At 41.4% G+C, this 12,141-nt stretch overlaps 1 protein-coding gene across 1 annotated transcript; it reads left to right on the top strand.

The window, feature by feature from the left end:
- The first annotated feature begins 3,271 nt into the window (after positions 1 to 3,271).
- LOC123410039 lies at positions 3,272 to 4,221 on the top strand. Its single transcript, XM_045102920.1, has one exon. The coding sequence runs from the start codon at positions 3,414 to 3,416 to the stop codon at positions 3,792 to 3,794; it is 381 nt and encodes a 126-aa protein (XP_044958855.1). The 5' UTR covers positions 3,272 to 3,413; the 3' UTR covers positions 3,795 to 4,221.
- Positions 4,222 to 12,141: the final 7,920 nt, after the last annotated feature.

Below are 12,141 nucleotides of genomic sequence, written 5' to 3' on the forward strand. Positions count from 1 at the left end.
TGCCCCTTTGTGCTTCCACCGAGCCTTGGTAGCTCGCTACTGCTCCGGACACATTGGTGACCGACATTTATCCTTCTTAGTTGTTGTGTCTGTCCCTATGGGGAAATGTCACGCGGTCTAATGGAGTCCTTGTAGCTTGCTACGACTCGTCTACATACGCTGATGACCGACACCTGCTTTGTTGGGTTATGTATGCTTGTCTCTGTACAGTTGAGCCACTTGAGTTTATGAGTAGTTATGTCGACCCGGGTTCTTTGACATTGGAATGCTAGCAACACAATTACATACGTGAGTCAAAAGGTGCAAACGGTCCCGGATAAGGTAAGGTGGCACCGTGGGGTTAACCGTGCGTGAGACCGCAAAGTAATGCGATGTGTTACAGGCTGGATTCATATGGCTTAGGATCGGGGTCCCGACACCCCCTCTAGGCGACATCCACATCCTTTCACCATGTATTGGTCTTGGGAATGTTTTTGGCTTGTGAACCACGCCCATAGTTGATCCTTAGAGCAACCATCGTCATCGTCGTACGTTCTGCAGATAGAATCACTTCCCCTCACACATATTGTCTCCGTTGCCACCATAGGAACAAGCAGCAAGTAGAGATGAGCTCCGGCAACTCCACCACACCAGAGTATTGGCGCCGATAAGATTCATCACACAGGATGAACTCTAGGACCGCTAAACATGCATGATCAGTTACACAAGCAAAGTTGATATCAGCAGCAATCCCTAACGCTTCCCACACTGCTTGAGATCTCGCACATTAGAACAACATATGGAGTAGATCCTCCGCTCCGTCAATTCAATATGGGCATTAGGACATATTTCTCACATGGCGGTTCATTGGGATACTCCGACAGGGGACTGCAATATGCAAGCATCTCCAGATGAAATCTTTTACTTTCGTTGGAACTTTCATACTCCAAAGCATCTTCCAAACTGGATGGGGTGCTGTGGAATAGCGAGCCAGGCCACCATCTTCTATATCATAGTTCGCTTCGAACTGCTTATAATAGGCAGAGCTTACAGAAAAGATGCCACTCTTCGTGAGATGCCAAGCAACATAGTCCTTCGTATTTACCTGATATAATGGGATTTGCAATATACGTCCAACATCTATGGGCCAGAAATTCTGCCGGACTAGTTCTTCATCTCATTCACATGTGATTGGATCAATCAACTCATTCACTTTGGTAAATACTTGGTTCCCTCGTACAGTTAAGATTTTCTTGGATGCACTGTTCGGGTTCCAGCAATCAACACATATATTTATCTTTTCTCCATTGCCTACCCTCGAGATACAATCCTTCTTAAAGGTTTAAACTCCCGCCCAGATACTCTGCCACACATAGGATGGCTCCTTCTTCAGCTGACAGTTAAGTATATCTCGTGTAGGGGTAGTACTTGGCTCTTAGGACTCAAGCACACAGGGATCCAAAATTTTCAATCAGCCTCCTACACTACTTTGCTAGCATTGCCAGGTTAAGACTATGAATGTTCCGGAAATCCATCGAGTGTTAGGAAACTCCTAGGATGTGAATCAAAGGACATTTCCTTTCGTATTCCTATATTCATAAAATTTGAGATACATGTCATCTTATTTTTTATGACTTGTCTATTCGTGAGGCCCAGCCAAAAACAACGCGGCCCCACTGTGTGTGTGCTGAGTGAGAGAGCGATATCCCCCTCTCTCTTGGAAGTCCAAATTAAGTCGTGGCCATTAGCTGGTCTACGAGCCAAGTCAAGTCCGCCTGTGGAAAATCAAATTAACAACCACCATATCCAATCGATGCGCCCAGGTCACATCGGCTAGCTAGTAATCGATACCGCAACTTAAGCTTCCACGTATAATTTTTGCTTTCTAGAAACACAGCTAGCATAGACCAGTCACGGGCATCTGACATGGACACATGACTAATTAACGGTCTTATGTCACTGATCATGGCCTGATGGGGTCATGGGAACAATGAGAATATTATCTTAGCTATCCACCCCTCGACCACATGACCACATACGGAGTACATATATGCAGGTATAATTAGCTCACCATATATTATTATATGCAGGAGTCCATGCGTGCATCTAATCAACTGAGTCCACCCATGCAAGTTTGACTGGACTATGCAGTAGTACAAGTTTAGGCGATTATCCGCTAGCCGTACGCTCGAAGCTTGGGATGAATGGGGGTCAAAATCATCGGCTGCCGATAGTGCGTGGAGTCAGAGAAGGAGCAAGGTAAACAAAATATAAGTGTGCTAGGTATCTGGAGTAGTACATAAAAAAAGGTTCAACTTTTGAGCTTTCATCTGACTGGGGCGACAAAATTATTCACCGGAATGCCGGTCTTCAGCTCAGCCACACTGCCAAAAAAGTTTTTTTAGTTCGTTCGATTGAATGGTCATGAGAATTTCTTCCACCTCAAGTCGTCTTCCTCCTCCTGAACCCCGCTCCAGTGTCAGGCTCCGCCACCCATGGCCGGCGGGCGGCGGCGCATTCATGCATGGCTCGCTACCTGCCCTCCCTCGAACCACCATCTACCATCGTGCTACCACACGTCGTTGGCCCCGACATCCCTGCAACACCCCCTTGCGGCTGAACCCGCCAAACCTCCGACTCCCCAACATCGACGTCCCTACCACATTGTAGCCGTCTCCGGATCATTTCGTGTCCGAGGCCTCGTTGGCAACCGCTGCGGCGTACACGTATGTCTCCGCCTCGGTGATGTGCATCATTTTCTCCCCCGATTCGACCGATGTTTAGCATAGCAAGAACATAAATATTCTGAGACCCAAATTCCCCGAAATTTCGGTGGAAAACGGGATGCCCGATTGAGAAGGGACGATATGGACATGGACGCTGGTAAATTTTCCTCGGTCAATTCAACACCTCGACCGATCTACAAGTTCCACAGCCGTCACTGTCTGGCTATTATGCCCCGTAATTTTCACAGAAACAGAAAATTTAGCGCCACAAGTGGTAAAAGAAGATCTCAGGAGCCGGCGAGCCGAGAAGATGCCGCTGTCTAATCCGCACGAGCCCTTGACCGCCTGGTCCGCCCCCGATCTCTGACCGCTCCTCCGGACTGGCTCGTATCTTTGACCGGTCCGATCATCTCCCTCCCCTTCCTTCGCTGACAGGTGAGCCCATCCCACCTGTGCCCCACCTGTCATAGGGTTAACGTTGCTGGGAATCCGTGGCTATAGAGTTTGCCTTAGCTACCGAACCTATATAAACTCGCGGCTTGTGCAGCCAAGCGGACACATATCGTCTGTTCGTCGTCATCAACTCATCATACACACACTAGACCACAGGTAAAACGAAGAAGAGTCGCCGTGATCGTGCGTACGTGCAGGCGCAGCTTAGCTCCACCTTTGCATCCGGGAGGAGTGACAAGGGGGGAACATACATATATGGCGGCGGCCATGGAGCAGAGCCAGGACGGCGGCGGCGTCAAGGTCAAGTTCATCGAGACGCAGTTCGTCAGCTCCGACGCCGCCAACTTCAAGTCCGTCGTGCAGCGGCTCACCGGCAAGTACTCCAAGATGCCGCCGCCGCCATCCGTGCACAGGCCTCGCCCAAGGCCCTGCAACAGAGCCGACAAGCAAAGGCGCCCATGCGTCTCCGGCAGCGACCAGCTGACGGCTGCCGCGCCGGCCAAGCCAACGGGGGTGGCCTTCGAGCCGATGCGCGTGGAAGAGCTGAACGGGCTCTGCGACTTTGCCGACCTGCTCTACGCCACCCCGAGCGCGCGGCGCCACGGCGGGAGCGTCGTAAATGGCTTTCCTTACTGATGCATGCATGGCCCGAAGAAGAATCGTGTTGCCCTTCTCCCTTTTGTGGGAGGATCACGCGCGTATTTGCTTGAGGGTTGCCATTGCCATGGCAGTACTGGCCCAAGAAATCCCTTTTTCCCAAATGCTCACTGGGAGCGCCAGATGTGACCTTCCTCAAGCACAAGTGGAAGTAAGAGCAAAATAGGAAACTGTATGGATATTTGTGTTCAGCGAAGAAATAGATATGTATGCGCGCGCTGGCAAACAAGCTAGGTGTCGTCTTCGTGTCGACGGGTTACATACATGGGCAATTGTAAATGTTCAATTGGGTCATCTGTAGTAGAATTAGAATCGCTCATGATGTTTTCAGCCTTTTGCAGAACTGTGTACCAGGATTAGGATTAGAATCTTTTTGGAATAAAAAAGAATTATAATCTTCGGTGAATGTCTCCCACGTGAATCCACTGACCTGAACTGAACGACTGAACCCAAGTGATTCGAGCAGGAATCCCCTAACCTGAACTGAATTTGGTGAGAACGCGAATAGGTGGGCCGGCCTACTCACTTCAAGTAGTTTTTCTTGGGACCTCCTATTAGGGAAAAACCGTATTTACCACTCTTCGCGTCAAATAATCGCTCAAACGCACAGGCGCGCGACAAACTGGTCCGGCCCATCCCCCTCTGCAGGCAGTTCCGGTTCCTGCTTCATTTTTTTGTCCTTTTTCTTTTTCCTTTTTTTTTATTTTTTCATTTTTCTGTTTCTGTTTTTTTTCCTTTTTTTCTATGGTTATTTTTTTAACCTAAGTTCATGTTTTACTTTTTTTCTGAAATTCAGAAAATGTTCTTGATTTTATAAAAATGTTCAAAATTTCAAATATTTGCTGTTTTTCACAAACATTCCTAGCTTCAAAAAATATTTAAGATTTTAGAAAAATGACCGACATTTTCAGGAAATGTTCGCCATTTTTAGCAAATGTTCTTTTTTTCAAAAGATGTTATTGTTCCCTTTTTAGGCTTTTCATTCACTTTTGTTCCATTTTACTTTTCCTATTTTTCTGTTTGACTTTTCATAATTTTTGTTTGAACTTAACAAAATGTTCTCGTATTCACAATTTATATTTAAATATCCGTGCTTCAAAAAATGTTCCTGCTTCCAAAATGAGTTCATTTTTGGAAAATGTTTGTGTTTCAAAAATTGTTCTCGTATCCAAAAAGCTGAATGGTTTTTCAAAAAATGTTCTTTTTTTCATGAATTGTTCATGATATTAAAAAAGATGTTCTTCTTTTCACAGTTTTATAAAAAAAGTTCCTGCTTTAAGAATAATGTTTCTGTTTTTTCAAAATTCATTCACAAATTGCAAGCTTATTCAAATTTTGTTCGTCAATTCCAAAATTATTCATGATTTTAAAATGTTTGGGAAGTTTAACAAATATTCTTAATTTTCCAAAATATTTGCCGTTTCGAAAAATGTACGTAAGTTTAAAAATGTTCCTGTTTTAAAAAGTGTACATAAGTTCAAAAAATGTCCAATTTCAAAAATTGTTCAGAAATTTCAAAAAATGTTCTTTCTTACAAAAAAATTTATATGTTTGTAAAATACTCATGTTCTCTAATTTAGTAAAATACAAAAAAAATTATATGTTTGTAAAAGATTCAAAAAGTGTTCGTGCTTTAAAAATTTGTTCGCGCTTCCAAATTAGTACACTTTTTAAAAAAATTATGCAATTTCGAAATTTGTTCTCAAAATTCCAAATATGTTCGTGCTTTAAAAATTTGTCCTTGCTTTCAAATTTGTTCGGAGTTTTCCAGAATTGTTCTCCTTTTCCAAATTTTATTTTCTGAAGATTCAAAAATTGCTCGTGCTTTAAAAAATTCTTCACGCTTCCAAATTTGTTCACGTTTCTTGAAAAAAAAATCGGTTTCAAAATTTGTTCTCAAAACTCAAAAAATATTCGTGCTTGAAAAATTTATTTGCGCTTTCAAATTTGTTCAGGGCTTTTTAAAATTGTTGTTCTTTTCAAAATTTTGTTCTCAAGATTTAAAAAGTGTTCGTGCTTTAAAGAATTGGTCACACTTCCAAATTTATTAACAGTTTTTCAAAATTATTATTCAAATTGAAAAAGAAATCTTCATATAAAAAGAAAAGGAAAAAGGAAAGAAAATATGAACCAAAACAAGAAAAGGAAAAAAGAAACATGAAAAAGAGAAGGAAAAAAGAAACAGAAAAAAAAGAAACAAAACTGTCCCAGCCCAGTCGGGGCTCCCCCTGTGCGCCGCAGGGCTGCCTGCCGCAGTGAGCGGCAGGTAGGATCTCCCCCTATTCGGCGCCTTCATTGCCGGTTAGGGAAACCGGCGCTACCGTGCTCCTCCTTATGGGCCGGCCCATGTAAAAAAGAGTTGGTCATTAAAAATTTGAAAAAATTCACAGAATTTCAAAATTTTCAGATTTGCATAAAATGTTTAATTATTATGAAAAAAGTTCACCGAATTTTGAAATATGTTCATGGATTTTCAAACTGTTCATAGAATTAAAAAAAATCATCGATTTCGAAAAAAGTTCATCATTTTTTAAAAACGGTTCACTGATTTTGAAAAAAGTTCATGAATTTTCAATTATGTTCATCGATTTTCAGAAATGTTCACGAATTTCCAGAAAAGATTCATCAATTTTCAAGAAAATTCACCGATTTCAAAAAACAGTTCACGGGATAAAAAAAGTTCATGAAGGATCTCTAAATGGTCCGGCCCATTACTGAGCGCTGCACGCGCCGGTTAGCAAATTTTACGTGTAACCGACGCTTGTGGCGCTAAATAGAGTTTCTGGTTTCCTTTCTTCTTTTCAAAATTGGTTTTTCTTCTGTTTTGGTTTTTTCCTTTCATTTTATACATTTGTTTTTGTTTTAACTAATATACGTTATTTTTTTTAAATGCATAATGTTTTTACATACTGTAGAAAACTTTAAATACATGATACCTTTTTATCTAGAATAAATTATTTTCAAATACACACAAAAAATATTCAGATGATGATCATGATGTGGATGGAGAAGGAGACGGGTCTCAATCTATGAGTCGATGCAAAATTGGGAATTACTTTGGATGGGAACCAAGGTGAGAAAGTTAGCATCGAGGAAGATGGTAGCAGAACTGATGATGTTATGGGACATAGGTTCAGTGGTAGAATTTCATCAAAACATCAATATGACTTGCCCATCGTGGAAAAGAATGTCTTTGGCAAGAGCCAAAAACTTACGCTGTTGTGAAAGTAATAAAAAATGTTGTTTCTTCTTTTATTCTGAAAATGTCAAGTTATTAGATATGGATGATATTGTTGCGGTGGATTTGGGGATTTCTCTAAATACGGTAAAATATAATTTAGATTCGATTGATTCTCACGAGAAAGCTAGTAGAGATATTTATATGGCTAGTAGAAGAGAGAAGGTGAACATTCCAATAGATCCCGAGATCTTCCATGCTGAGGATGTAGACTAAATTGTGTTGGAAGTGTTAAGCATGAGTAAACATGTAAATGAGGAGTCTAATCCAATGGAAATTTTCCATTTTGAATTGTATAATGCTATGATGGATGAGGTTGCTGCAAACAGAATTCAATTTGAGGTTTATCCAATTAAGGCATGAGTTAAGAGAGTGTGGAGAAGGAAAAGAAAAAGGAGACTAGAGTAAATATCTTTTTCTTTGAATGTTCCTCCGAGTGGAAAAATGATGAGACGTTTAGTTTGGAATTGTAGGGGGGTTCGTGATGTTGAGAAAAAGAAAATTATTAAAGAACAGATAAATAGTAATGGGCTAGACTTTATTGCAACTGAGGAAACAATGATGTAGGAATTTTCCATGGAGGAACTTTATGATTTGAGTGGTCAAGAAATTTTGAATGGACATGTCTTCCTCCTAGGGGAAGATTTGGTGGCATTCTCGTTGGTTTTAATAAAAGTGCCTTGATTAAAGATCACGAGGAACATGGGGAATATTTTGCTAAAATTAAAGTCAGAAATGTATTAGATGGCTTTTGTTGGTGATTAGTGCTTGTGTATGGAGATGCTCAACCAACTAGTAAACCAAAAAATTCGGTTGAGCTAATGCATGAGATGCAATCATCTAAATACCCATTGCTAATAGCTAGAGATTTTAATTTGACAAGGAAAGCAAGTGATAGAAATAAACCACGAGAGTATAAAAAATGGAGCACTCTTTTTAATTCCATTGTTTCATCGGGATAAACGTTGGAATTACCGTTACTAGGGAGGAAATATACCATGTCTAATAATCATTAGGAACCCACTTATGCATTGTTCAACATGGTGCTTATATCCCCTTCACGCGAGGAGAAATCTCCTATTTTAACTGTTGCTGCATTAACTAGGGAATTGTCAGATCATACAATTCTGCTCTTTGCTTCAGGGGATTGCAAAAAAAAATGATATGTTCTAAAATTTGAGAATCATTGGTTGCAAAGGCCTCGCCTAGGTGAGGTGGTTAAAAAGTCTGGTATGAAAATATCCAAACACTTCTCTGTTTCAGCAATGGCAAGCGAGATTTAGAGAACTGAGGAAAGTTTTAAAAGGGTGGAATTATAATATTTAAGCATTCTATCAGAAACATCAAAAAAATCTTATAGATGAGATTGATAGACTTTACAAAAAAGAAGAGGATGAATGTCTAAATTCTGATGATAGACTTCTAAAGAAGAAATTTCAACCTGATTTTAAAATCATTCTAAAGGAGGAAGCGATTAAATGCCTGCAAAGATCTCATGAAGAAGAACTACGTTAGGGAGATTACAACTCTTGATATTACCATGCCGAAGCAAATGGTAGATATATGAAAAAAAGATCTTAGAATTAACCCACGATGAGCAGGTAAGACAAGGACAGGAAAACCTTCGAGAATATATTAGTGGGTTTTACTTAAGCGTATTTGATTATCCTAAAATTTCTTATATTGCCGTGGATTCTTCTCGGGCAAGTAATTTGAAGGAAGAAGAAGAGAATACATTTTTGACTAGGAAATTTACTTTAGAAGAAATAAAAGCAAAGGTGTTCGGGATTAAAAAACAAAGCATATGGATTAGATGGTTTTAATATTGAGTTTTACCAGCAATCCTAGGATATGCTTAAGATGGATATGGTTGTCGTGTTGGAGAAATTTTATGATAATGAGCTACACATTGATAGAGTGAACTATCAGTCATTTCCTTGTTGCATAAAGGGAAGGATTCAGATAGGATTTTAAAATTTAGACCTATTTGTCTACTGAATGTTATCTTCAAAATCATCACTAAGAATTTAGTTAACAGACTGGTGGTTATAAAAGGTGTAATTGGGGCTTATAAACCTGTTTTCTCGAAGGGTACATATATCATGGAGGGTGTCTTAGCTTTGCATGAGACTTTAATTCCTTGCATAAAAATAAACCCCCGTGGTTCTTTTTTAGGATTGCCTTGAAAAATCATTTGACAAGTTAAATGGCCATTTGTGCTTCAAATCCTAAAAATGAAGAAATTCCTAAATAATTGAAAGGTTATATTATGAAGATTAGTTCTAGGGAAAAGTGGTTGTTTAAGTTAATGGCGAGGTTGGCGCTTACTTATAACTCATCCATGTTTGAGGCAAGGGACCCACTCTCACCCTTATAACTCATCCATGTTTTTACTTTGACTACTAATGTGGACAAAGTTAGGTGGCCTCAGCTAGCTCTGTGTATATAGTGTCAAATCACTTCTCTTTGTCATGCAACTACGGATAAAGTTCCTGCTAGGTTCTTGTTGAAAGTAAAATATCCACTAAGAGTTAGGACTTTTCTATGGTTAGTGGTGAATAAATGTATTTTAGAAAGGTATGTGCTACTTCATAGGGGAGGCACATATGAGCCTGAGTGCTTGTATTGTGGGGAAAATTAATCCATAAATCGCCTCTTTTTTAGTGTCCCTTAACTAGATATCTGCATGGTCATGGTAAGATGAAGCCCGGGGATTCAGTGTAATAAATATTTAGGATATGAATGCTTATTTTAACATGTGGCTTAAGAACATGGGTGAGTGGAGTATTTGGAAAGCGATAAATTTGGCTTATTTCAAATGACCTTCTGAACCTAGTGTTGTATTATTCATGGTTTCTTATTGGACCAATGACTGGAGTGTTTTGCAAGTGAGGGAGGATGAAGACTGAGGTTCCAATAGAGTGTGAAACTTCCGGAACGAGTGAGTCGTAGCTAGGGTTGGTGGATCCCTCAGGTGGTGAACAGATAAGGGAGGCGCTACTACTTTGAGAGACCAAATGGAGCTTGTTTTATTTTGTTTTCGTTTCCTTGGGGTAGTTTGAACCGGTGTTTTGTCGGGTGTAAGCGTGGGAGGATCTTTGAGGTGCTTGCCTGATGAAATAGAGTTTCAAGAATGGATTTAGTTCTCTTGTGACACTTTCCCGGGATGTTTAGATCCAGGTTTTAGCTTTTCACAGCCTCAAGGTGGAGGGTGTGTGTGTATTTTGTCCAAAAGGAACCCCCCTCGCGAACGTGAATGCCAGAAAAGACCACCTGCGAGTGCTAAAAAGGAAAAGGGCCAGCTCCCCGGGTGGCGGCAGGCGCGCCAGGCGGCACGTGGCACCTGCCGCCACCGCCCGAGGCGGTTGTGGGTCCTGCCGCCACCGCCCGAGACGGCTGGGGCCTGCCGCCACCAGCTAAGGCGGCCGGCTGCGGACCCCTTCCCGCCACGCCGGTCCATAACGGACAGTGACTTTGTGAGCCCTGCCGCCGGCCGAATCTGCGCTGCTCGTGACAGGGACTTTGATTTCGCTGACTACGAGGCTGCTGTCTAGGCAAACGGCGCTAACTTCCCGCTCAAAATTTTCCCGCTCTAACTTGCATGCGGTATTGGATGTAGTTCCTCCGTTCCAAAATATAGGTATTTCAGTAGGAGACTACATACGGAGCAAAATGAGTGAATCTATACTCTAAAGATGTCTATGTACATCCGTATGTAGTTTATTGTACAATCTCTAAAAGGCCTTATATTTAGGAACGGATGGAGTTTTTTTTACGGAGGGAGATTTCCTAAATATAAGTCTTTTAAGAGTTTGTACTACAAGACTACATATGGATGTATATGGACTTATTTTAGAATGTAGATTCTGTCATTTTGCTTTTTATGTAGTCATCTAGTAACATATCTAAAAAGACTTATATTTAGGAACGGAGGGAGTACACTTGTAAAAATAATACACACATTTGTAAAGTATTGCACTTGTAAAAATAGAACGGCATTCCAAGCAGGGCCTAAAGGCTGATTGCACTAACTGAGGCTGTCTACTGTATTTGTTCCCGCCACATGCACGCGATAACGACGGGCGAGCAGTGCAATTTTTTCCCGCCTAAGTTTCCCGCGTTATTTTCCCGCCTAAGTTTCCCGCTGAAGTTTCTCGTTTTCGCGCCATTTTTTCCCGCGTAGACATCCGACAGAGCCTATAAAAGGAGGCAGGGAGTGAAACTCTCTTCACCATCAGCCAGACTTCAAAGCACCTGCACCTCCATAGCACGTGCACCTCCATAGTCAGTATGAGTTTGCCTTGTTCGGATCAGAGCATTAGACCTAGGAAAATGCAGAGTGCAAGCTTGCCTCGGGGGGTGGAAGCAGTTCGATGTTGGTGCGGAGATGTCTGCAAGGTGAAGGAGGTGACGGATTTTTCAGATTGGTTGGGCATGAAGTTTTTCATGTGCGCCAATTATGAATCTGATCCACCCGAATCTATTTCTGCGTACGTCAGGCCTCCGGTATGCTCAAGTCATCCAGATTATTGTTATTTGATATTTTACTTGAATCTGATCCATCCTTTAGTCTCCTCCTCCTCTCTGCATGTACTATCGTTGGATTGACACGGAAATGCCGGACTGGGCGGTGACCGAGATTCGTGAAAGAGGTCGCCGTGCATGGGCTTTTCTTGATGAGGTGAAAAGGAAAAAACTCGGAAGAGCGTCGTGAGAAGGCTGAAGCAGAGGAGAAAGCAGAGCAGAAGAAAGAGTGGGAAGATTAATGTGTGGAGCAAAGGGCTTTTCTTGATGAGATGAAAAGGAAAAATCAAGAAGAGAAACTTCGGCTGGAGGAGGTTTACAGACAGCGGGAACAGGCCCGTGAAGCTGAGAGGGAGAGAAAGAGAGAAAGGGCTCGTGCCGCCAAGGCAGCAGAAGAAGCTGGTGATGGAAAAGGAAAATATCCACGTTGGACTCAGTAGACTTATTTTATTGTATGTTAATTTCTGTTAGTTGTATCTTAATTTCTGTAAGTTGTATCTTAATTTCGGCAAATTGTATCTTATTTTCAGCAATGTGTATCTTAATTTCCGCAATGGGTATCTT

This window comes from Hordeum vulgare, chromosome 7H, assembly GCF_904849725.1.
Source record: "Hordeum vulgare subsp. vulgare chromosome 7H, MorexV3_pseudomolecules_assembly, whole genome shotgun sequence".
NCBI lineage: Eukaryota > Viridiplantae > Streptophyta > Magnoliopsida > Poales > Poaceae > Hordeum > Hordeum vulgare.